At 38.8% G+C, this 27,518-nt stretch overlaps 1 protein-coding gene across 6 annotated transcripts in view; it reads right to left on the bottom strand.

Annotated features, from left to right (window-relative positions):
* Positions 1-2,510: 2,510 nt before the first annotated feature.
* Positions 2,511-27,518, bottom strand: part of SGMS2 (sphingomyelin synthase 2) — an 89,639-nt gene continuing 64,631 nt past the window's right edge. For 5 of the 6 annotated variants that reach the window (XM_060654480.3, XM_060654478.3, XM_081795557.1 and 2 more), the window contains 5 exons: positions 26,438-27,137; positions 22,648-22,765; positions 17,441-17,594; positions 12,662-12,828; positions 2,511-11,100 (listed from right to left, as the gene is read on the bottom strand). In XM_060654480.3, the coding sequence (XP_060510463.1) occupies positions 10,897-11,100; positions 12,662-12,828; positions 17,441-17,594; positions 22,648-22,765; positions 26,438-26,892 (1,098 nt within the window). In that variant the 5' untranslated portion in view covers positions 26,893-27,137 and the 3' untranslated portion in view covers positions 2,511-10,896. Of the gene's footprint in view, positions 11,101-12,661; positions 12,829-17,440; positions 17,595-22,647; positions 22,766-26,437; positions 27,138-27,238; positions 27,475-27,518 lie in introns of those variants that run through there. The other variant, XM_060654482.3, reaches the window with a different exon arrangement.

The following is a 27,518-nucleotide window of genomic DNA, read 5'->3' as shown; positions in this document are numbered from 1 at the left end:
TGTAGTTTTCTTGATTGTTTTCTTTGCTATGCAGAAATTTTTTTTTTAATTTTGATGAAGCCCCAATAGTTTATTTTTGCTTTTGTTTCCCTTGCCTCAGTAGATACATCTAGAAAAAAAGTTGCTATGGCTGATGTCAAAAAGGTTACTGCCCGTGTTCATTTCTAGAATTTTTATGGTTTCAGGTCTCACATTTAGGTCTTTAACCCATTTTGAATTTGTTTTTGTGAATAGCGTAAGAAAGTGGTCTAGTTTCCTTCTTTTGCATGCTGCTGTCCAGTTGTCCCAACACCATTTGTTGAACTAATAGTCTTAGTGTGTGTGTGTGGAATCTTTAGAGTTTTCTACATATAAGGCCATATCATTCATAAACAGAATTAATTTTACTTCTTTTTTCTTGCCTAACTGTTCTGGCTAGGATAGAAACTCTAATACTGCTATTGACTAGGAGTGGCAAGGCTGGGCATCTTTGTCTTCTTTCTGATCTTAGAGGAGAAACACTGAATATGCTGTTAGTTGTGGGGTTTTCATATAGGACCTTTATTACGTTGAGGTAATTTCCTTTCATTCCTAGTTTGTTGAGTGTTTTTATTATGAACAGGTGTTGAATTTTTGTCAAATGCTTTTTCTGTATCAATTGAAATAATTTTTTTTCTTCTTCATTCTGTTATGTTGATTTTCAGGTTAAACCACTCTTGCATTCCGGGAATGAATCTCACTTGGTTATGGTATATAACCCTTTTAATATGCTGCAAAATCCAGTTTTGCTAGTATTTTGTTGGGGATTTTTGTATCAGTATTCATAAAGGATGTTGGTCTGAAGGGTTTTTTCCTTGTAGTGTTTTGGTCTGGATTTGGTGTCAGAGTCATCCTGATCTCATAGAATAAGTTAGGAAGTGTTGTTCCCTTCTCTTCAATTTGCTGGAAGATCTTGAGAAATACTGGTGTTAATTCTTCTTTGAATATCTGGTAGAATTCACTAGGGAAGTCATCTGGTCCAGGGCTTTTCTTTGCTGGGAGGTTTTTGATTACTAATTCAGTCTCCTTCTTATAGATCTATTCAGATATTCTGTGTCTTCCTGATTCAGTACTGGTTGTGTTTATCTTTTTGGAAATTTGTCCATTTCATATAGATTATCCAATTTGCAATTACTCATAGTACTCTAATTTTTATTTCTGTAAAATCACTAGTAATGTCCCCACTTTCATTCTGATTTTAGTAATTTGAGTCTTCTCACTCTTTTTCTTAGTCATTCCAACTAAAGGTTTATCAATTCTGTTGCTCTTTTCAAAGAACTTTTGGTTCCACTGATTTCTCTGTTTTTCTCTTCCCGTCTCACTTTTTATTTCTTTCCATTTGCTAGCTTTGAATTTAGTTTGTTATTCTCTTTATAGTTCCTTGTGGTCTACAGTTAGGTTATTTGAGATCTTTCTTCTCTTATAATGTATGCATTTACAGCTATAAATTTCCCTCTAAACTTTCACTGTATCCCATAAATTTTGGTAGACTATATTTTCATTGTCATTTGTCTTCAGGTATTTTCAAAATTTCCTTGTATTTCTTCTTCGACCCATTGGTTAAGAATGTGTTGGTTGGTTTCCACATATTTATGAATTTTTATGTTTGAGTAATTTCATTTTAGATAGCTCTGGCAGCAGATTTCTCATCATTTCTCCTGGGAAGGCTCTTGTATAACAAAACAACCTTTAACAACTTTTGCTGATTTTCAGTTTAATTCCCTTTAATATAACTTAATCTCCAGGCTGTTTGGGATATATATAGGCAGGTCATGTAAAAGTCAGCTTACTAGATTAATGGTGAAATCTAGTAACTTCATTGGCAGTACAACATTGTACCAAACATATGATCCCACGGTGATGACCCAGTTGTAGCTACTTATGACTAGGATAAAATGATCACTCTTAATCTCATGGTCAGGGGCAGCAGGGCCAGTGTGAACCATAGATTATTTTATTGAATTATTTTATTAGAAAAAAAAATAATTCCACCTAGCAATTTCATCACTCACTTTTCTGGATATTTCTGGAGAGATAGAAAAAACAACTCATGTGCCTGATTAATGCACAAAATGTGAAGAAGGCAGGCAGAGTGCCCTTTGGAAACAAGCTTAAACACCTGACATGTTCACGTTTAAATCCAAAAGCTTGTACAACACGACAAGCATTTGTATCTTGTATTAAGTAGGAAATGTTTCATCTTTAAATTCTTACAACTTAAAAAACTCTCATATTCTTCACAATAAAATTAAAAATACTTAAAAATTCCATGAATTTATTTTCAGATTAGACATTATATATTAATGAGTCAAGTATCAAGTGCTTTACTGTATACATTATCTCCAATCCTCACGGTGACATTAGGAGGTAGGTTTCTTCACTCTTCTTTTTTAGAGGGGATATGATGATCCAGAAAGGTAAAATAACTTGCCCAAAGTTGTATGGCTGGAAAACAGTTGCCTTAGGAAACAAACATGGGGGTCAAGTCCAAAGATTTTCCACTTCAATTTTTATTTTTCAATCCATATTTTTGGCCAAAATATTACAAAAATACATATGATAGTACTGAAACATTTTCAGGTTAGAAACATTTGGTGGTTTGGTAAATGACTCTATTATTTTAATAGCAAATTATTTGGTGGCATGAAGGGCAATTTCCTTTTCAATGAATCTTCATGAATTCTGTTAATAATCCGAATACACAAGAAGACATTTTAAAAAATTCATTCAACAAGTATTTGCTGACTATCTTGTTTGTGATAAGAACTTTGTTAGGTATTGAAATGAATACTAAGACTCCTTTCTTTCAAGGAACTTTAATTTGGTATAGAAATGAGATATATTAAAAAAAGAAACCTGACAGCAGTGATTTTGGCAATTAGCTTGTATTGCATTTTAGGGAGAAATTAAAGGAAGGAAACGTAAGATAAAGCTGAAGTTTCAGGCAGGCAAGATCTGAATATACATTAATAATTTTAGTGCTAGAGTCATGGTACCTAAAACACTTGTTAAGTGAATATCGTTAACACTAAATGTGCATCTTCTAACAAAACTATTTTTCATTGAGTCCTTCCAACAGCTCTGAGAGAGAGACATGGACTATTACTATTTTCATCCTACAGATAAACTGAGGCACAGAGGGTAAGCAACTTGTTTAACTTCTTCCACATACAGCCAGTTCTGGAAAAACAGATTTGAACCCAGGCGGCAGAGGGCCACCGTATCATGCTGCCTTCTGTGAGAGGCAGGTGATATTCTGGGTGGGGGAGCACATTGCATGCTAGGAGTGAGCACTACAGAGCAGAGGATGGGGATGATCGGAGAAGCAGCCAGACCAGTCAGAGGGCATTGTTTGTTGAAACAGTGTGGGAAAGTGCTACCCACGGACTGGGCTCACAGGATAGAAAAGCCATGGGACCCAAAACGCTTAAGGCCTTGTATTCTAAGCAGTGCATTTTGCTTTAAAAAGATAGGTTTATATATTTAAGAAACCCAGGTGCCACAGACTACATGTTCATGTCCCCCAAATCCTTATGTTGAAACCCTAACCCCAATAGGATGGTGGTAGAAGGTAAGGTCTTTGGGAGGTAATTCGGCTTAGAGGAGGTCATGAGGGTGGGGGCCCCACGATGGGATTAGTGTTGTTATAAAGGTGGCAGAGACCGTGCTCTCTCTCCACACTCTCCCCCACTCCTAACATGTGGGGAAACCAGAAGAGGGACTTCACCAGAACCTGACCATGCTGGTACCCTAATCTTGGACTTCCCAACCTCCAGAACTGTCAGAAATAAATGTCTATGGTTTAAGGCACCTAGTTTACAGTATTTTGTTACAGCACCCCAAGTGGACTAAGACAACAGGGAAATAAATGTCTTTCTCCCAGTGCCAGATGTCAAACATTCCCTTCAAACACGGGCCAGGAAACTGGATGTAATACAAAACACGTTCAAAAGTGCCATCTCCTCGCAGCAAAGAGCTGTGTGCCCGGTGGTCTCAGGCGTGCTCTGGGGGTGTCTCCATACAGGCCCAGAGCCCCCCTGCCTTAAGCAGGTGTGCGATGGAAGGAGAGGAACGGAAGCAACAGGGTTTTGCCCCATTCACCACATCAATGGTCAAAATGTGGGTCAAAGACCCTTACACGGCTCACTCTCAAGTACTCCTCAACTTTGCTCTCAACAACACAAAATCTGGTTGTCGAAATATTTCCAGAAGAGGCTTTTCTTCTTCTCCTGAGTTGCTTGCTCACACATGGGTCTCCTGTCACACTGGTGCAATAGGAAAATTGCGGGTTTTCGCATTCCTGGGATTGGTATCGCCATGCTCCTTACCCCATATTTATCTCTGAGTTCCCTCGATTATAAAAGGAGTGTTGTGTCAAATATGAGTAAAAGCAATTAGTGGTGCCTGACACATGGTATAGCTAACTGGTAGTAGTGGCTTCTTTCCTCTTTCCCCAAAGAAATACATCATTTAAGGAACTTGGAAAAAGAGATGAATGTTTCAATTTAATGCTGAAGTAATTGCGCCCAGAAACTTGTCCAGAAGCAAGCACACATGTTGGCTTGGGCACATTTTTAGTACGGAGAACTTGGCAGTTCATGGCAGGACCAGAAATTCCTATGGCTTCACTTTGGTCCTTTGGGGAGCCTAACTCAACCCAGACTACAATGACTCCCTAGAACCCTGTTCCATTTCCTCAGACCTTTGCTGTCCTTTGAAAACAGGTCATCCTCTCTCTCCTCCTTTTGGCATTCCTTTGGGAGTAATTCCTGAGACAGTCCCTTGTGGAGATACAGCCTTATGCCCTTTGTTGTCCCCTGTGTTAACCTGTTTCAGACAGAAGTGCATAATAATGCGCTATCCTAGAAGTGACACTTGTAATGAGTTTGCTTTAGTCTAACAAATTTGTGAGCTCAAACACACTTGGGGATTCTTTTGCATTCAAGGCCATTTTGCACAAGAAGCGTGAACTTTTGTCCCCTCCAAAATGTAGTGCGTTGCAAGTATAAGAAAAAGTAGTAGCATTTGACCAAAAAACAAAAAACAAAACAAAACAAACAAACAAAAAACCCAAACTGTTCAAGGATCAGTTTCCCTCTTAATAAAGTAACTGGCTGATAAAGTGATAAGGGAATAAACTCCCCCTCAAAACAAACAAACAAACAAACAACAAAATCTCTAACAAATGGTGATGGCGGCCACAGTAATTATGACAGGAAGACAGCAAAACAGAAAACAAAACTCCAGTTCCAGCTCTAACACTTATGAACTCCTTTTCATCTCACAAAATGGGGTCACCACATCTTTACTTACCTACTTCACAGGGTTTTATGAAGATTAAAGAATGTACGTCAAGCATAAAAACTGTAAAATGCTATGCCTCCTTACAGGTGCCACACAGGAATTAAATATGCTTTACGCAGACACAGAGCTGTCCGTAATCCATTCCTATTCTAACTTACATTAGTGAATAATCCAGTATCCTGCTTCTGATAATCTTATCTATTAGAAGAAAAGGAAATGTTGGATGTCAAGGCCTACCGAGCATCACATCAATTCCTTGTGTAATGCATTCTAGATGAGGGTAGTCTTAGAACATATGCCCAGTGCAACCAGCAGACCACAGTGTTTCACGCAGGAGGACGGCATCACCAGTGAAATAAGCTTTCCATCCAAGGCTTGGGTGCACGTGGCAGAGAGACTATTCCGATCTGTACTCTATTGTGTCTGGAAAATCTAAAGAAAAAACCTGAACTACATCTGACAACTTAACCTTTGAACCATATTATCTTACTCCCCTTGCCCCACTCAACTGCTTTTACTAAATCTGTTCTGGGGCATCATGCCTTTATCTTTCATCAGGGGGTCCAAAACCAACTTATGGAATCAACGGTAGCAGTGACTGTTGAAGTCTGCTAGAGGACATCACCTCAGTGTCCCACTAGTGAAAGCATGAGGATGACATTTCTTTCAGGACTGAGTAACAGAAAGGACTGTTTTCTTTGACGAATTAATGATTCTGTCCCTTTGTGAACAATGTAAATCAGAATCATGGAGTGTGTAGCTGATTTTTTTACTTCCCATAAATGACCTTATATTGTTCGGAATTATTTTTCACCTTAAATCCAAGGGCAGGGGAAAAAATAACACATTCCAGTTTACTTACAGTTCTATTAATTGAAGGTTATCACCTTATTTTAATAATAGTGCTTGAAGAAAATAATCCTCTTGTGGTTTTAATAAGCACTTAAAACCAAACAAAAATTTAAAATCTTTACAGAAAATAATTTTTTTTTTAAACCAAAAGAAACAGTAATACTAATTTTCAAAAGACTGTTGATGTCACTGTGGTTTATTGGGTAAATACAAAGTGTAGGCTCTTGCTTTTTTTTTTTTTTTTTTTTTTTTTTTCCTATTTTTTTTAAAGCAAAGCCAAGGAGATTAGAAACCAAGTACACATATCCTCTTTAAAATAGAAACATAAATTAGTTTTAACTAACAATTAGGCACTTAAAATGTAAATGTAAAATGGCATTTTTAGAAGTATAAACTATAGTTCCACTCCTAAATTCCTTCTGAAATGTCTTTTACAAACACAAAGCACAAGCATGGAAAACATTTCTAAATGAAGATAATTTCCTCTTAAAAAAACAAAACAAAACAAAACAAAACTTGAATGCAAATCCCAAATGATAGACCAATGATTAAGGTACTAGTGGGTAGGAGAAAAGAGCTTCTGAAATTTACATGTTTGATTAAAATATAAGCATTTAATAAAACTATTACAATAGCATACAGTATATATCGTAATGAAAAATATGTCAGGAAAATAATGAATTCTAGACTTAAAATTTTACTTTACAACAAGGCACTTAACACATTGAAACAGTACAGTAAATTTCCGAAAGAATGCAATTGGCTACCTCTCAAATCTTGTAATAATATATCTTTTGTGAATATACTGTAACATAACCATACATTTTGCAGCATTAATCATTGCATAGGAGGTAAATTAAATAATGAATTCCAACTTGGCAACTAGATTAGCTTATGTTTACAGTTTCTTCTTTTTCTTTTAAAGGACAGTTTTAAATAATTCCATAATAAAGAGCTATTCTCACTCATGATTCATTTAGAACACAGTATAGTTAATGAGTAATAAAATAAATGAGAACTTATAAGGTGTATATCTGTATAAAAACTTATCTTTGGGTACCTTTGACATGATTTTCAGTGTTTAGGTACTGAAGTCAAGAGCACTTCTTAATAGAAGAAATATTTTTAGCAAGTAAGTCAAAGGAGTTAAATTATTGCAACACAATGACATTAAAAAAAAATACCAGAAATCTTTACACATACAAATAGAAAAGCCTTCAACACATGGCATATTACTTATCATATGCTCATTTAAAACTTGTAAACTCATTTATTAATAAATTCCTTCTCACACTTCCTACAGAAGTAAGTGTGTTAAGACCAGCTTAAATTTTTAATCGGTTTTACAGTGTAAAACAAAAAACAACAAATAATTAAAAAGAAATGTTCAAAATATTAAAGAAACAAGATGTGAACTTTTTAATTAAAACAGAAACTGCATGAGCTCTAGCATGTAAAAAATAATAATAAAAAATAAGAAAGCCAACCTGGTGTTTCAAAGTAAACAAAGTATATAGGTAGTTATAAAGGGAGACATTAATGATTGTGACAATGAGAGGTAAAATGGTGTTCAAATTTTCTTTGATCAAATGGATGAAAGATTAGAACTGCAACTCTCTGCGATCTAAGCACATTTTCCCTTGGGGAAAGGTTTAACATACCTTGAAGTTCCTTTTGCATGATGTTTTCAGATTATTGGCAAAAAATAAAACAAAACAAAAAACCAACCAACCAACCAACCAACCAAATGCCTTTTAAAAACATGAAAATCTACTTTTAAAAAGTGGCAAGTTTGTGTTCCAAGTCATATAACATATTTCCACAAGGGGGCACTGGTATACAGTAAAGAACCTTACACAATGTCATCATTCCACCAGACCAGGGGCTTGGGCTCACTCAAAATAGCCTTCTTTCCTCAGCAAAGCTTGTTTCCTAAGATGCCAGTAAAATTAAATAACAAATTTAAAATTAGTTTGGGTGGAGCTGGGAACAATGCTTTATTTTCAGAGCTGTGGAGGAGCTAAAAAAAAAAAAAAAAAAATCGAACCTGAGAGGAATCCATTTCCACTTGAAAGAATTTAGAAAAAATATGGAGTAATTTACAGGAATGATATATTATAGATATTGTGCAGAAGGACCAAATTACAAGGAAAGCTTCAAACAGGAGCACTGGTTTACAAAAACAAAGATAATGGATAAGATCTTGTACTGTAATTAGCAAGGAAAAGGAGCTCCCAAAATTTATTGTTTCAAAAGCAGGATCATAATTGTTTAAGTGTTCTAAGTGGCATGTTAGTTTAAGCCTCAAGTTTGCTTTCCTACATGTAGTGGAGTTTCACTGCTTTTCTTTTCCCATCTTGAAACTTTGGTATTTGCCCTCCTTATTTTCAAACCTCATGCTTAGTGTCTACTAGACATCTATGAGACATACACGTAAAGAACATGTGAGCAATAGTGTCCACATGTGAGGTCAGAGAGGTTTTTAAAGTTCTTTAAAAGGTGATGTGTTTTTTTAAAACTGTATTACTTGACTAAAATGCAAGCTTTACTGTTTCAAGGGTCTCTGGCAATCCACACACCGTGATTTTTAAATCTTAAATACTTTTCCCTTTTTAATTTGCAGAAAATTAGGTTTTCCAACACACTGTTGAATAAGGCTCTCAGGTATATCAGGTTATGAATCAGATGCTCAAGGACTATTCCAATGTAAGGAGCAAAAAACCCAGGCTTCAGTGTCACATGCTTTTGCTCATAATCAGGGAGCAGGAATTTAAACTCTGTGTTTTCAAGCACAACCCCTTATATATCACAAGTGTCAATATTTAATAAGAGAAAGTTATACAGAATTATGGCTAAGCACATCGGGGAAGCTACAGATATATTTCTTATCGGTTCATTTAATAACAAATACCTGAAAACTCCTTGCATTTCAAAGCCTGTCAAGGATATTTAGGATTTCAATTCTTGTTTTAAATGATCGGATGAAGAATGTCTTTCTTCCTCCCTTTGAATTCGACTACCTTTCCTTTAGTGATTCTTCTGTTACATTGAGAAAGAGCCATACTGAATATACAAACAGAATTTTAGCACCAAAAATAAGGACTCTTCTGAAAAATTTGTGCTGTGCTTCTCTCAAGCAATCTGAAGGTCAATTTTATGTATCAAATCAAGGCAAACCAGTTTATAATGATAAATTTCAGGATATTTCTCATTCTTAAGCGGAGGGAAATTTTCACCTTCGATATAAATGTAACTGCCCCCTCACTGGCGTCATTGGCCTCTCTGTCTTCTGACCTAGTGTTGATGATTTTGTAACCGTAAATCTTTTTTTAAACTTACTAGAAGTTTTAAGAGATTAACTCAGACAGCATTGATCTGATCTGATTTTTAAAAATCCATCTTCTTTTTGCACCACCTCAAAGAACTTTAGAAACGATGATCCCCCTTTTACTGAGTAGCTGTAACTGTCTAACAGACCAATCTCAACAGTAGGTTATAGTGCAGCACCGTGGTGTAAGTTCAGGATCAAAGTAAAATTACTCAATTGTGGCGTATGTCCTTAGGACCAGTTTATAAGAAGCTGAGTCTCTTGCTAAAAGGCAAGGATACATTACACTTTTGGACTCCTCCTTGGTTTTTCCACAAAGTACAATGTAACTAGGAAGAAATCGTCTGCAGTGAAATGTGGCCAACTGCATTTTTGAGTTCCAACCAGCAGCTCTAAAACAGATCTCCCACAGGGTAGGACAGGACAGAAATGCAGCCTTGTTCCCCAAGTGGCATGATCATCCGCTCACACACCTATGTGTTTCCAGCCTGTGCTGGAGCAGCTGACTGCCCTAGGGATACCAGATGCGTATCTACCAGGCAGATAGCATATACATGTGTACTCAAGGACCACCTGTTTAGCAGAAACAGCTCCAGGCGTCCTGTGTATCTGCCATAGAGATTCTAAGGGGAAATATTTACACACACATAAAATCTGTGAGATGTGTCAAATACTTCCATATTTACTTAGATCACCTTTCCTATATGTATATATATCTATATATATCTATACACACACACACACACACACGTGCGCGCGCGCGTGTGTGTGTGTGTGTGTATATAAGTATCAGTTAAAAAAAGTAAAAGTGATACATAGTGCATGGGGTGGTAGCAGCAGTGCACATTCCCAGACCTGACCCTGACCTTCCCCATGACAAAGTGGAAACAAAGTTCACCTCCAGTTTACTCCTAACCATGGATCTCCCCCTCATTAATAAACCTAATACTAAAACCACTCTCAACATTGGGTAATTCTATTTACACAGTAGCTGTATATATCCAGATAGTTTATTTAAAACATTAACAAATTCTTCTGACCTTGGAGAAAAAAAAAAAAATCCTGAAAAAATTCTGTAGAGGGCTTTAGTGGAGAAAGAATAAGGATAGGAATAGTATGTTCTTTGGCACCTCTTTAAGAAGCTCATTAGTAAAATCCCAGTGGGGGGGCTTGTCACCAATGAATGAAGGGCTGCAGGAGAATATACCTTTCTCAGGATGAATCAGAAAAGCAGTCAAAGGGTAATACTTCGTTCATCTTTCTAATCATTTACACAAAATTTGGTCCACTTCTTCCTTTACCAGTCAGTTCTTCTAAAATAAAAACCCAAAACTATACCTTTGGTTACAGCGTTAACTCTTTTGGTGTAAGAGCTGATGCCTTTGTTTTGCTCCTCAGGTAGATTTCTCATTATCTTCACCGATTTTCTGAACCCGTGAATACTTTTTGCAAGAGGATTTAAAGCAGCCAGGGGGCCAGGAGAGTGGCCAGGAGAAGCAGCAAGGAATTGAGCCTTGTACGTTTTTCTCGAAAAAATAAAAGATGGGGAACCACCATGCTCGAGACAAGAAATTAGTCTGTGAAGAGACCTTCAAGTTCTGTAAAAAGTTAAAAAAAAAAAAAAAAAAAAAAAAAAAAAGGAAAATGAGACCTATTTTTCATGATTTGTATCCCATTTTTTTTTCTTAATTAAATTGTCATTCATTGTACCATAACAGAGAAAGCAGCAGAATCAGGATCACAAGGCAGTAATTGTCTTTGCGCCTTTTCCCTGATTCTGACATGTTTCTGGTCCCAGCCCCCTTCCCCCCTTGCTCCAGCTCATGCAAATTCTTCTGCCTGCAGTCCCAATAAGAGTGCAGATTCAGGAACGGATGTGAGAGTGGGCCAGGAGGAAGAGTTGTAAAGGTGTGTGAGCAGGTGGATGTAGGCTGGAGGAAGATGGAAGAGTGCAGGGCAAGCTCGCAGGGTGGAACACATTTAAGAGGAAAGGTGAAGGTTTTGGTGGGGTGCTGCCAATAGACATTTAGACGGAAGTATAAGGAAGGGGGAAATTAAAGTTCATAAAATGGGAAGTAGAACTAGAGACAAAATAACCCCAAAAGAGGCATCTATCAGTGGACACCACTAAACGAGAATTGATTTAGACCCTTTGGGAATGGCATATTTCAACTGCTCACAAATTACATGCATTGGACAATACGGCAAGACTATCCAAAGGTAAGTTAGACTACACAGACTCATGCTCTTTCCTTTTTTAAAATTTTTAAAAATGTTTTATTTATTTTTGAGAGAGACAGAGTGAGAGCAAGGGGGGGGGGGGGGGCAGAGAAAGGGCGACACAGAATCCGAAGCAGGCTCCAGGCTCTGAGCTGTCAGCACAGACCCCAACATGGGGCTCGAACCCACAGACCAGGAGATCATGACCTGAGCTGAAGTCAGATGCTCAACCAACTGAGCCACCCAGGCGCCCCTGCAGACTCACTCTCCTACACCAAGCACACACACCTAGACTAGGAAAACACATAGAAGGGGAGGAGTCTTCCCATATTGGGATGACAGGAAGAGAGCAGGAGTTAGGAAGGCTTCCCAGAAGACGTGGCATTTGAGCTAGCTCTTCAACATGAACAGGAGAAGAAGAAAAGGTCATCTGGGAATGGAAGGCACCAGCAACAAATAAGGAAGGGACGAGAAGGGAAGCCAGAGAGCACAGTATCACCGAAAGACAGACCAAATCCAGGAATTCATGGACTGCTTATTTTGCCTTTTTAAAATAGATTCTGTCTTTGCCTCAAAATTTCAGTTCTTTGAAGGCAGGGAGCATGTCTTACCTGGCTGCCCCATGACGCTTCTACAGAGAAGGTTCCTGCATTTTAATTTAGCATTTATACTGCTTCAATTCTGGTATTGACTAGTTGAATTAGTAAAACACCATGCTCCATAATTATACAGCACTTTTATCCTTAAATGTCATTTATATTGGTGACATCATTTAAGAAGCAGTAATAGGTATACGTTTCAGTGAACTGACCCAGACCCCACAAGTGGGTGGCGACAGTGGCTATTCCCACTAAGCCACCTGAACCCCCGCTGCATGAAAAGGGGGCCACTGCATTTAAAGAAAAGAAAATCATCCCAGGATAATTTCACTGCTCTCACCTTTTCATTGGCCATTGAATGGTACCACCAAAACAGCCGTGTTGTAATATAATAAGCAATGATCACGTCGACAGTATAGTGTTCATGTGCTACAAGAATGCAGATGATCCCGGCGGCACTCAGCAGCCAGCAGATTAAATGATACCACCAGAAGTGACGAGGTGAATCTAGACGGGAGGAAAAGTATAGAGTTAGTAAGATTCCCAGAGATGAATTTAATGATTACAGTCTATGTTAATGACCTTAAGTAGAATAATCTAAGGTCAGGAAGTCACTGGAAGAAGAAAACCGATTAACCCAAAATGAGTCACTGTGAACAGTCCGGGATTTGCTCAGGTACAAAGAGAGAAGGAGGGGACCACCGGGAGCAGGTCTCATAGTCATTCATTGGGGAACAGTCACTCCCTAGGTATTCTAGGCCTTGTCTGCTGCTAAGTTGTTCAATAAGGAAGAGAACAGAATTGTTTTTCAGGTTGGTTGGAATTGGCTCATACTGGCTCACAGAAGAGATCCCACTGGAAAGAAAAGCAGGAGGGGTCAAAAGAAAGGGTAGTTGTCAATGAAAATGTAGGGAAAAATAAGAAAGCAGGAGTAATTTCAGGTCTTACAGAAACGTACTTTGATTTCTCCAGGGGGAGAAAAATGGCATTGTGGCCAACAGTATTTTGCTTCTCAGCAGTTTCATACTGTTATTGCTAATCGTGACTATGAAACACTCCCGATGTAAAGCTTAGGGTTCTGGCTCATTCACTTGTGGATTTTAACCTTCTCCTAGTGAGTCCAGTAAAAAGGTCATTATATTGATTAGCTAGAGGAGAGAACCAGAGCACTCATCAGGTGAAATGCGATCATACACCCCACAGCCCGCGCACACAAGTGATGAGGACACAGGCAGCAACCTCTAGTTCATCTCTAATAACTTTCCCTTTTTCTTTTTCTTTAATAGCTGTGTCTTTTTTTTTTTCTATTTTAAAGCCTTATTAACTCACAAAGTTAATAATCTAACAAATTTATTTCATATTTAACTGTGTTTACATTCATAGTGACATTTATTTCTAAGTACAGCACAATGGTAGAATGCCAAGAGAATCCATTTCCAGAAATCCAGATGAAATAAACACGAAATCAGGTATCATTCAAATGAAGAATATTTTTTGGTGAAATAGCTGTTGCTCTTTTGGTTTCAAGTATAACAGGAAGTTTATAAGCCTGTTTGCATTTGGAAGTCTGCTGTTTAATTTTTGCATGCACGCCTTATCGCTTCTCAGTTGGTTCATCCTGGCACAGACTTCTAGCAGACAATGGATAGATTCCTAGAATTTTAAAGCTGGAAGAAGCCTTACCCTTTACAGCCTGGTGGCCACATCCAGGCCCCATAACTGTTCCATTAGGTGGAGAGTACTCAAAATTGAACCAACTCTTAGAAATCTGGAGATTTCACGAAATATGCATTCTGCAGAACCACAGACTCCACCCTTCTCTGAAGCTTCACAGCAGCTCAGTTCCCTTTGGTTATAAGGTCATCTGGTACTTATTACCTTAGAAGTTAAAAATGTTTGGGCAAACCAGAACAATTTTGTATTTGTTTATCCACAAGAAGCAAAGCTGAAGTATAAAAGGAGTAAAGAGATGGGCCGAGTGGTCATTTAGCACTTGTGGAATTGAAAATGAAGTTTTAAGAATGTCTGGAAATACTAACACTGCTCTTCCATAAAAATGTATTCCCAATTATGCTACCACATTGGGACCACTGCTCACTAACTGAGAACACTGGCTGGCTGAACCAAAGAAAAGATTTAATATAAATTGTTTTGAAATAGAAATGGGAAAGTGGTAACTTTTCTGCTTTCCCATTCTACCATAGGATTAATAACATCAGGCTGAAAGAGGATGACACAAATATTAATTCACCCCACTGCCTGTGTGGGATCCAAGCCCTACAGACATTGAATCATACAGACAATGGACTTTGTGTGGTAGCATGGTAAGAAGGAAGGAAGGAAGGAAAGATAGAAGGGAGGGAGGGGGAGGGAGGGGGAGGGAGGGAGGGAAGGAAGGAAGGAAGGAAGGAAGGGAGGGAGGGAGGGAGGGAGTTTTTCCCTCTCTACCAGCAAGGCACTTGGTACTAAAAGCTAGGCTGATTTCTTCAGGCCAGTTTTATAGTTTTATAAGGAACCTAGGCCTCAGTGAAATAGTTGCACAACTGTGTAAAGCTCCCCTCTGTGTAAAGCCCACAAAATGGTCCTGGTCCCATGTTTTTATCTGTTCTCTTGACTAAATTAAAATCTATTCATGACAACCAGGCAAACAAGGAAAGAGACCAAACAGATCAAAAGGCAGGAAAACAAAAAAATATATGAATGATGCATCTGATTCTAGAAGCAGACAGCTCAAAGAAACCATCTGGGACCACTGCTTACTCTGAACCAGAACACAGGGCATCACTTAGAAGGTGACTGTTTTTCCTAATTGCATAGGAAACGGGCACAAACGTGGAATGCTCTGTCCATGTACAGAACTGATGCTAGAGTTGGGTTTGTACTTAGCATCACAGATTTGCCATTTCATTCCTCACCAAAAATTAGAAACATCAGGATGTAATTCTTTCACTGCTGTATGTTAACTCACACAGTTTTTGAAACCTCAAGCCAAAATCACGTTTTGGGAAGAAAATATCTCTACATACTGCATAGCCTTTATCAGAGCATAAAAATAATCACAAGTTGCCTTGCTATTGTCCTGAAGTAAAAGAAAGAACAATAATGGGCAATATATTTGGACTGTTCCTTAGCAATTTTATAAGATCAGACAAGTTGGGCTCCCAAATATTCTAAAGAGACCCAAGAAATTAATAGCATAACCTCTAGAGTCAGCCTGCTTGAGGTTGAATACCCCATCCTCCAATTACCAACTATGGACCGTGGGAAGTCACTCTCTCTAAGTGTCCTCTCTGAAAAAGGGGAAAACAGTGCTGCTCTCATGGGGTGGCTGTAGGATTAAATGAGTTATTTTGCATCAAGGACTTAGAATAGTGCCTGGCACAGAGTATTATGTCTATTTGCTATTATTGTTAGCATCACTTGGTCTTCAGTTATTTTCTAAAATTGACCTTCAGTTTCCTGGGGTGTTTCTTGTCATTACTTGCAACTCACCATGGCTTCGTTCCAACATGCAGCTCCTCCCTGCCTCACCCTCATCTTCTTCTCTAAGTTTTCTATGATTCTCAGATTAGAGAGAAACTCCTATAGCACGAGTCCACCTCTGGACTAGAAAATAATTGATCTTACACACTGGTGGAACTCTTCCCAGCAAAAGTTAGAGTTAGAGTCATCAACAACACAGATCTCTCTACTGGCTCATCAGAACCAATAACTACATATGAGAAATAACTGACATTGAAGGAAGAGACAACCCCCGATATCGGTGCAGAAACAGACTCAGGTTCCTCCCCATTACCACCTCTGGTAGAAATGTGAGGACAGAAATAAGGGGAAAGGTCCAGAACGGCCTCCACCTTATGTCAGGAATAATGAAGCCTGTGCATTTAACATGCTACTCTCCCCACTCTAAGTGTGTGTGTGTAGCACTTACAAAGGAAACACCTCAAACTACACAATTCTTACAAAAAAAAAAAAAAAAAAAAAAAAAGACTTCCTCTACTGCAAATAATCTCAAATCTTTGTCCTAAAGCCCTCAAAGCGGAACTGAAACCTGAGACCTCAGGCGGCCTATGGGGACAAGAACTCACTTATGTGCCACTGACAGATAAACTGTGATGTCCATACTGCCATGAAGTAAGGCTAAACCTGTTTGGATTAATGACAGGCCAAGAGAGGGTAGAAGAAGCAGGACAACAGAAGGGCAGGCAACCTTTTGTTGGTCTTTGCCAAAAGGCCTCTTTACAATGCTGAGGAAGTGAAGAAAGTGGAGATAAAGTTCTAAGAAACAATATGGAGTATTCTGGAACTAAAGGTGAAGGTTAACCTGACCAGCTTTGCAAAAACGAAGGAAAAGGTATCACTTACTTTGAAAGGACTTTGAGGTGATGGGTCTACATAAATCGAACCTCAGAAATCTACAACAATGGGATCTGCTGGGCAGCTAACCTGAAACACAGCTCCCATGATGAAGGAGGCACCATGCCAGCCATGAAAGCTGCTGGGCTCCATAAAGATTTTGTATAATGGCAATTAAGTGTATAAATATGGAAAGATACTTCACATTCTTGCCTCCATGTTTTGTATGAAGAAATGATCAATATTGGCAAAATATTTTTTGAAGATGCCTATTAAAGCACAGAAGTCAGCTGGAAAATGGTGAAACTGAAATGGGACAAGAAAACATCTAAAAAAAGGGGAAAACATCAAATTATTTGGAATGATGGAATGGAAGTTTCATACAATGGAAATTTCACACTCATAAGTCATTTACATTCAGCTTTCCAGTGCACTGATTCTGTTTGTAATAAACTTAACACCTATTTGCCAACACTAAAATAGCTTTTCATACCTTGAGAGGTTCTAACGAGGGACTGAGGCATTCTGGAGCCAGATTAAATGTTAGAGAATCCAGGGCCAAGTTTTAAGTCTCCCATGTTCAAATCACATAGGCCTAGTTGGAATGAATTAAATACACTCAGACACACATACTCTCACACACTCACACACCTGTACCTTCCATAGCTATCAAGCCCAAAGGGTAAGAGTTCCCATAAGTTTCAGGGCCCAGGGATCCCTCCCACTACAGCGGTCAATAGAGTGGGAATGAGTTAGTACTCACATTCTTTGATGAACAAATAAGTAAGTGTCAGCACAACGGTGTGACCACTGAAGAGGAAGTCTCCACACAAGATATGGGATCCAGTTATGGACAATCCACCACCAGAAATCAACCGTAGAATCCGTTGTACTTTTGCCTGAGAGTCTCCGTTGAGCTGAATGACACAAGAAGATAAGAAACTTTACAAGCCGATAAAAATCACATTTCAGCCTAATTTCTAAGATATTTAGAAAGGTCAAAACAAAACAGCTAAAAAAATTCACTAGGCTGTGCTTTTTTCTTTTTAACTTAAAAACTCAAAAAGAATCCAAGAGGGTAGCTCCTCAAACTAGGTTTTATTCATTTATTGGCGAGTTTTAGTGACATGCTTTAAATTATTCAATATGTTACTAATAATATGTTTTGGTGGTAGTGTGTCCTTGGGCAAAGCTTTTAAAAATATTAATAACCAATGACTTCACCACAGCTATGCGCTGAAAAAAAATCAAAGCTACTTTCTTTCCTCTTTTTAGGGGGAAGTCAGGGTTTTGGATGGTTAATATTTGATTCAGCTGAACACCACATTACTAATATTCTAAAGTGTATTCAGACCTTGTGTTAAGTGGGCAGCTGAAAGTGTACAAATAGCTGTATTAATATCTGATCAAAACATTTCACAGTTAAAACGGGGAGCTGCAACACATTAAATAATTTAAACAGGTTTGAAAATGATGGATTAGAGATGTATTGGCAGCTTTAAAAGTGAGTAGCTTTGATTAGGAAAACCATCCTCCAAAGAAATAATCTGTGTGTTACTGCAGAGGGTCAGAAGAGAGTCCCTAGAACAATGGTGCAGAAGTCCCTAGAAGCCACCATGATGACACGGGAAACAATGATCGGCCAGGATAGGAGTTTGACCCAATAGTCAAAAGCTTATATCCCATGAAAATTTTAGCATATGGGAAGGAGCAGTGGACTGAGCTGGTCAGAATAGTAGGCATGAAAAATTGGAAAACTGAAGTGCTTGGGGGTCCAGGGTTTCAGATCAGCCTAGCATCAGTTGAAGAGGCTTAGAAAATCAAAGAATGATATTCAGAAATATATTCAGGTAATAGTACACAGTAGAGGAGAAATATAGAAAGACCACTAATGACTATTCATTTGGCACCTAGGGGGACAGTTGTATGCCATGCTGTCTTTTATACTCAATGATCCCTGAACCATGGCCAGTCCAGTCTTGATGGTGGTTAAACTGGTCGTGAAGACAGGTAGTACCCTGCCCAAGTGGATGCATGGGGTGAAGGAGGGTAGGGTGTGTACAAATGGATGGGAGGAGAGTCTGGGAGGAGAGAAATTCAATTAGCCTCTAAAGCAAGTAGAAAACCATCTTATCCAGTAGAGTAGGAATCAGGGCAGGATTCTTTGCCCAAAACATCACTACTGGGGAGCCTAAACATTTCCTGATAAAAAACAATTCATACGGATCTGGAAAGCTTTCTGGTATCCAGATGACCTATGTAAAAAGGCAAACACACCATGATTGGTTAATAGTTGAGAATAAAGCTCTGTAACAGAAAATTACATAAACCATGATTAGAGAGTAAAGTGAGAAAAAACCTTCTTCAAAAGTTTGTTTAGGGCAAGCCCAGCTGGCAAAAACACAACATAGATATTTTATCAAGACTTGATAGTCCAGGGGTTCCTGGGTGGCTCAGTCAGTTAAGCATCCAACTCCTGATGCTCAGGTCATGATCTCACAGTTCATGAATATGAGTCCCACATCGGGCTCTGGGCTGACACTGCAGAGCCTACTTGGGATTCTCTCTCTGCCCCTCTCTGCTCTTTCCCCGCTCATGCTCGCTCACTCTCTCTCAAAATAAACAGACATTACGAAAAAAAAAAAAAGTAACAGGTGATCTTGGCTTGAAAAGACAGGCTCTAGAAGGCTGCAAAGGATCCACATCTGAGGAAGGAGAAGTACTGTGGACAGAACTACAGGACTCATTTCAGGTTCACCTCAGGAAATGTATGCTGTAAACTACATAAAATTATGGATACGCCCTTCATGTGCAAGACAGAACCTAGCCGGGTGCTTTATCAGATCAACCACAGTCCTTCAGGAATTTCTTGTCACGTGGTTGGGACAAACAACTGTCAACACGGAGATCAAATAAAAAAGTACATACACTGCCCAACCATTGTGTTTCCAGTTTAAAAGAACACATGACTCTTCATTTCAAAACCCAAATATATATATTTTTATCCGCTCACCGTTTCCAACTCAACACTCTAATTTTCTAAGGGCAGAAACACTTAAAGCCATCAGTCCCTTAACCTGGGATTAGATGGGCCCCAAAGGTATAAGCAAACTAGGAGCTAAACTACTGCCACACATTCTCTTCTCCCCTCTTCCTTTCAGCAGCCAGGGTGAATGGAGATTTCTGATAGCACTGGATTCATGATGCCTTTACAGAATACAGAACAGAGGAAGCACTCTCTCTCCTTGCTCTGTCTTTTCTCAGTTCTTAATTCCTCAGTCCTGTCACTGCTATCCTAGATATCAGTTCATGCTCAAGAAAGGGGAAAAAAGAGGGTGGGGTGAGGGTATAAAGAAAACTGAGGAAGGTCAGGGAAGGTAATGGTGAGAGTTGGGATTAATGGATTTATTTTTCTAATTTTGTTCTGGTTCACTGGGACCCCCAACGCTCACCACTTATGACTCTCGTTCCTATTAATTTCCTGATTTGTCAGATACCATTCTATGCCATGACTGGATATGGAACTGAAGATGCAGACAGCTAAGAGGAGAAGCATCAATCACAAGAGCCAAGGCAGACAGAGGCTCAGTGTTCTAAGGGCTCCTCGAACTGTCACCTCTGCACGCCACTCCCCACAAAAAAAAAAAAAAAAAAAAAAAGCACAAGACAGCCCAACTTCGTTGCTGCCAAATCAGAAAACTTACCTTGCAGACTGTCCCTTCAGTTCAGAAGAAAAGTCCTCCAGACATCCTTGGCCAAGGTGTGAGGAAAACTTTCTCAGGGAACAGACTATAGTCATTCCAGCCCAACATTCTTGTATGTGGCAAAATGGGTTTGAAAAGCTAAATCATTTCATTCACGTTCTAATAACTGGGCCAACATTTATTTAAACACACTTCTCAGAACACACAGTTTGTGACTGCAAACCAAAGCCTGGATTGCTGGGTTGAAGCAAATTGTAAGCAAAAGACTTAAAGTAAAGCCCAAGACAGACAAGGGAGAAGGCAACTGGAAAACCGAAAGCCAAATATTTCACCAATCTTGTGAAATCACTCGTGGTGATTGTATCTTGTGAGTAACAAGTTTATTCGGCACCAAGGACTAGATGTGACACCCTCTCACAGAGAGTGGTTTCAGTATACATGGTTCTGTCATTGCTCATTGCCACGAAGGACATTCTACACAGTCAGCAACAGAGGAGGCAGGTAGATTACCTAATAGCCTTGTGACCACAAAAATCTAAGGAGCACTCAAAGCCAGTGGCTGAACCACATTTAGAACACAATTCTGACTCTTGTTCCATAACACCCTATCACCTCTAGTCAAAATGATTTGTGTTTGTTTTACCGAACCATTACTCAGGCACCTATAGCCTGCTTATGCTTCAGGAAGAGGTCTTGACAAATGAACATGGGGGCTATTTAGTCAGGATGCCACCAGAGCTTCCATTGGGAGTATTTGTAGCTTGGTGATCCAGTGGTATGTTTACTGATGTGGCTTCTGAAAATTGCAACTCTTCCAGGGAGGATAATCTTTAATTTACTTTCTTTCTATAATCATAGCAACTCATCTCTGCAAACCCCATCCATTACTAGGATGGGCTTGCCTTCTTTTCTGTGCCCATTTCTTCATCTAACACATAGCAATAACCCCTTAGAAGTGTTTATTACATTTCTGAACTTCTCCCATGCCTTAAATTAGTTTCACTAAAAATCAGCCAATGTTTAAATTCAATATGTACACTGTTTTAATTACAGATACTTTCTGCTTTGATGGCTTTGGAAAATTATAGCTTCTCCAAACCACACCTATATTTGGTGAGGGAGACTGTTGACTTAGAACAACTCTATTTTTCCTTCCACCTTGGACATCTGCTTAGTGTTCAGTAAAATATGATGTTAGACTTTACTCCCTTGTCCAGAAAGCACATGATTTGTATGCTTCTTTTTTTATAAACCAGGACATACTGGGGTCTAAGATGATTAACAGCTCTCTCACGAAGTGGCTCTACCTGGAGAGACTGTAAACCCTGCTTAAGACAGTTTCAGTATTTATTCCCACAATGTATTCCAGCAAAAGGCCCCTCTAGCTTTCCAACTGCTAAAAACTTTGGGGTCATCCTCAGCTTCTTTCTTCTACATCCATATCCAACTTATTAGCACATCCTGTTGGCCTTACCGTCAAAATTCATCTTGAATTGAATGACTTCTCCTCACCTCTTACCGCCACCACTGAAGTTCATTTTCAGTGGGCCACAAAGGGCCTCGGGGACCCAAGGCCTGTCCCACCTCCATCCTTTCCACCTCTACTCAGCCACATGAGCCTCCTGACACCTTTTAAATCTACTGTGACTAAGCTATTTCCTTGGCTTAGGGCTCCCCCCAACCACATGGCTCACTTCCTTATCTTGTTTGCTGCCCAAATGCTTTCTTACTACAGAAGCCTTTCTGATCTCTGTATAAAGTAGTACCTGTCCTCAGCATCGCTCTTACCCTTACTCAGATTTTCTGTTTTTCATCTGATAGCAACCTGACATATCATTATGTGACAAGGTGTGCATTTATTTCTCAGTTGTCATCCCCCAACAGAATATAAGCTTTAGAAGAAGAAAAACTTTGTTTTGGTCATTGCTGTTGCTACAGTGCTGGCCTGGTGCAGAACAGGAGCTTAATACTTGAATGAATGAACGAATGAACGAATGAATGAATGAATAGGTAAATAAGAGGGCAAAAAAGCAGAGTTGAACACCCCACTGTAACTTTTAGTTAGTAGAAAATGAACGTCTAATGCACAAAGATACACATTTTATGAACATATTTAAATTTCTTCCCCCAAGTCTCAAGAGAAACAAAAACTATATTAGATTGCATTTAACACATATGAAAGTGTCTAAAGAGCATGTCAATAGGGAGCAGGTGTTCAATAATTGTTTTCTTCATCTCCTCTATATGGTAATTCAGAGGTACTTACCTTTGGGGCACACTGGAAATGCATTCCAGGCACAGGGAGAGTAGTAACATACATTGTGATACAGCGATACAGGTATAAAGTTCCAATGATAAAAAAGAATCTGCGCCCCACTATTGACCTAAAGGAAAAACAGGGGTGGGGAAAACAAGTTTACTTGTTGTTTCTGCTCCTAATGCATTATCAAACAACGTTTAACAGAATAAAGAATAATACAGAGTGGCATTAACAGACCACAGTTTCACAGCTCAAAGGCTTATTTGTGAACTGCCCACCCCTGCAATCCCATGGAGAGGCCATACTGTAGCTTTCAGAAACAGAGGTTCACATATTGTGATAATTCTAGGTGGGTTGGGACCCAAAAGGAGTGTCTGTGGGGAGTGGGGGAGTTAAAGTTGACTCAGGGTTCTAGACAACCACCTCTCCTAAAAAAGTTACTCTTTGTGCCAAAGAATTCAATGAACTATGTTTTCAGTCAACTCACTGCATTAATAAAACCTTCTCTTGAGAACATATCGAGGTATAAACGAGCCAGTCACAGAGGAATTAACTAATGAGCCAAGGTGATACTATATAATTGGACACATAGGGAAATGGGACAACTAATTTAACCTAAGTTATATAAGCAAGGTTTATTTGGAGACCATCCAAAAGGATTTTCACAACTTGAGCATGAACTATTTTGTCTATGACTATATAGATTTTTAGAGAATTAAAAAAATTTTTTTTTTAATATTTACTTTTGAGAGACAGAGAGAGACAGAGCATGAGCAGGGTAGGGGCAGAGAGAGAGGGAGACACAGAATCCGATGCAGGCTCCGGGCTCTGAGCTGTCAGCACAGAGCCTGACACGGGGCTTGAACTCATGAGCTGTGAGATCATGACCCGAGCCGAAGTCGGACGCTCAACCGACTGAGCCACCCAGGCACCCCAATTTTCAGAGAATTATATTTTGAAACTGTCCAAAGTATCCTTGTGCATTTAGGGGCATTTACCAGTGAAGCTCTTAACTGATGAGTTTACCCTTGTTTTATTCAACCTTGATCCAAAAAAGCAATAAATAAATAAATATCCCACAAGTCCTTTTATACTTTCTATTTTTTGGTGGAAACTGATATTAGTCCCTGTCCTGGACCACTAAGTCCTCACTCCAAGGCAGTGGTTCCTAGAGGGTGACTCTGAGCACACCGTCCTCCACAGGGGTAGGCCCTGCCTGCTCGCACCACTGCTTCACGGGTATCTGAATGGGCTTTGAGGGTTCCGAGTGTCCTTATGTCCAGTTGAAGATGACAACTCATTTTCTGCTATGCAGTTAGGGGTGGGTCTATAAACTCTGGGCTCTGGGGACTCAGAGATGGGCGGGGTCCATAAAGCCCCTAGAATTGCTAATTGTGACTTCCCTAGCACATAAACTGTATTACTCCAGGTCCCTCATTTTCAGAGCTCTCAAACTTTCAAAACTAATACTGATCAAAGACTTCTGGAAAAATAGGCAGTTTCAGGTATGTGGCATATTTTTAGTTTTCTCCAAGACTTTCATCTGATGTGGATCAAGGTCTAATTCAGGTAACTTAGGATTTCTAACTTACAGAATTATGTACAAATGTAATTTTAGTTGCATGTTTCCAGTAACTATTTTAAGAATATTCCAGGGTTTCTGGGGTCAAAATATAGAGAAGAAAAATACCTAGACTATTAGATGAAAGTATTTATTTAGTGCAAGGCCATTTATTTCAAAGGTTTGCTATGCTAACTATGCCTTTTCAAGTACTGAAAAGGAATGGGCGATAAACAGTGCTGAGTCTCTCCATTTGGTTAAGTGAAAAACAATTCATTCTTTGCTTCTAGCTCAGACCCCAAAAAGTGTTGAACTGTGTGCTCCATGCTCTTAGACAAGGTGAAGTAATAAGCAGGAATTATTATGAGTCAGTTATATTCATTCCAGCATTCTGAGTTCAGTTGTACTCAGAACTGAAAATTAACTTAGAAGGTAAAATGTGCACTCTGTAACCTTATTTAGAAAAATAACTAGAGCTAATTTCCCCCCCCCCCCCCCACCCCACAGCTTTGAAGATGCTTTAACAAAGAAGAGCAAGTAGGATTTCTCATTCAGCCAGGATGTTCAAAACATGTTACAAAAATTATTCTACTAGTTACTAAAATACATGATACAATTTTACCTCAAAAGTGAAAAAAAATTAGTAATTTCCCCAACAAATTTCTGATGATGGGTTGTGACCAAAATGGTAGGTATCATTAAAATGTGTGGTCATCTATGACATGGTAAAATCTCAGGTGGGCATGGAGAGGCAGTGCATAACAACTCTTTAGATGAAGATTCAAATAAATTGAGACTGTACCTCTGGATAGAAGCCAGCTACTTACCAGACCCTGGAAAATATCTCTTTTCACATATATACAAATAAAATGTTGGCCTAAATTAAAGGAGAAAGCAAACACCTTTGGCCTATGCAGGCTCTCTTATTTTCAGTGTCAATTGTAGAAACCAGAAAGAGAAACACTAAAGTTCAACAAATGTATTGTTTGCTTTTGGGATAAAGCATACCATAACTAACAACTTTGGCAGCAAAAAGTTTTAGTAAAAGGCAGCTGATGGCTATCTTTTACTTACACATATTAAAGAAAATGTTTAGGAATGACTTTGGTTTGTAGAATAAGTTTTGAAAACTACAAACTTGAATTTGGGGAACTCTTCAGCAAATAGAGACTGAATTCTTCTATTCTCAAAGCAACAACCAATGGAAAGAACAATATGACATAAATTCTTTCTTCTAAAAATGATCTTTGTATTAATGTAAAAATCCTATTTGTGAATTTTTGAACAGTATGTATTGACTAAATATATATTACATTTTCAAAAGCCTCAGTTTATGAACAATGCTTTGATCAAACTTATATTTTAGTGATTTAATTGCTAGAATCTTAGTAGAGAACAAATCTCCGAAGGATAAATGAAATGAAAAGGGGAATTGAGGGGCCTTGTTTTTATGGGCTAGCAGCGAGATTTCACAGGGAAGCAAAAATAACCACTTCAGAGCTATGTCCTATTTTTAAGTGTCTTTAAAGCAAAAGTACCTGGCTTCCTACTTCCTGATTGCTCCTGTTTCAAAACAAGGAGACTGAAACCAGTGAACTAAGAGCTCCTTTGTGGTGCCACGGGGGAAACTGGACAGTGTGTTTACTTTAGAAGTCTAAAGCCCAAACTTCATAGACCCACATCTAAATTCAATTTCTAAAACTCTTGTGATTGGATTCCCAATAGGCAAAAGAAAAGGAAATGTAAAATTTGAGAACTCCTGAACAGAAGCAAACCTCAAAGAACGCCATTGACTATAGACCAATATAGTCATCACATTATGAGTAATAAGAGAAAAACACTTCCCAGTCTACTCCATTCCCCACCTGTTAAAAGCCTAAAATAACAAAAGCATGATGATGTGAATGTTATTCCTTTCCAAGCCTCTTGATTTATCATTCAGATACCACAGTACCAAGTTGCTTAAAATCAGGAACTGCACCTTACATTCATCAACTCTGAATCACCAACCACAGCATATCTGTAGTGTCCTCATATTTGCCCCTTTCATACACAGTTGCTCAACAAATGCTTACTTATTCAATAAGGTAGATCTTTGCATGGCTTCTTGTCATCAAATGCCTGGCTAGGAATGAATTTATCGGACAAAACTGAGGAAGACAATTTCAATTATATATTTACTCCCTTAAATACAAGCTTACGGCAAGTCCCCCCAAAATTATTAGACCTACTTACTTGTATCTCAGAAACAGCCACTGGGTGATCCATAATCCAACTAATATAATCCCATTTATTTCTGATACAGAAAATGCCCATTTTACCCGATCAATGTAATCAAAAAACTTGTCTGGTAGTGGAGGGCTGAGCTCCTTGGGAGGCACCCTTTCGTGCACAACTGTGATCATGACGGTTGTTAAGACAAGGTTGAAAAGAGCGTACACAAAGGCGATCCCTGTTTTCCACCACTCCAGGGGAAATTTGTTCCTTGATTCAGTGGGCATAGCAATTTGGATATAGTCCGGGTACTTTTTGGTGCCCTTTCGCAACCCATTGGATAAGCTCTTAGGTTTACTGTTGCCATTTTTGTTTTCTTCTTCAACAGGCTCGGCAGGTCTTGTGTAAGTATTTGCGGGATCATTGGTTTGATTTTCCATATGTTCCTCGAGTTTTGCTGTCTCTATAATATCCATGGTCCCCCAGTCTTCAGATCAAGAAGGAGATGGTAAAGTTCTTGTTCTTTGTGCAAACTTAACTTTTTCAAATCCCTCTATTTCCGAGATCAACATGGACTCTTATAACTGATTTTGTTTCCTAGCACAAAGTGAAGAAGGTGGCCATCTGATTACTGTTCCTTCCATGCAGCTACCTGCTGTACACTCACCACCTTCAAGAAAGGAAGCCAATTTTCTTTCTCCCAAAGGTGTTACTCACCCACCTGTAAAAAATAAAACAAAACTATGCTCAGAAACGGTGCGTGTCCAACTGTCAACCATCCAAAACAAAACAAAAGCATTATCAAAATAAGGAAGCAAATACCAAAGTCATTTGCTTTATAAATATATCATAAGAACATGGTGAAAGGTGTTAAGATGGAGTTTATTTGTAAAATACTGAGTTGTCTTATCTTGGAATTCTTGTCTCTTTCTGAGCTGATGTCGGTATTAATGGGAACATTTTAATAAATCCCTTTAAAATTTCTTTAAATAAAAGTCAGGACCCAACTTGGCAAATACTTCATCAGACACTATTACTTGTTGCTAACCATGAAGTCACAATATGTTAGAACCTCTCCAGAGACCACATCATTCTTTCCTAA

Source organism: Panthera onca, chromosome B1, assembly GCF_046562875.1.
Source record: "Panthera onca isolate mPanOnc1 chromosome B1, mPanOnc1 haplotype 2, whole genome shotgun sequence".
Taxonomy (NCBI): domain Eukaryota; kingdom Metazoa; phylum Chordata; class Mammalia; order Carnivora; family Felidae; genus Panthera; species Panthera onca.
This window is presented reverse-complemented; position numbering and strand designations above follow the sequence as displayed.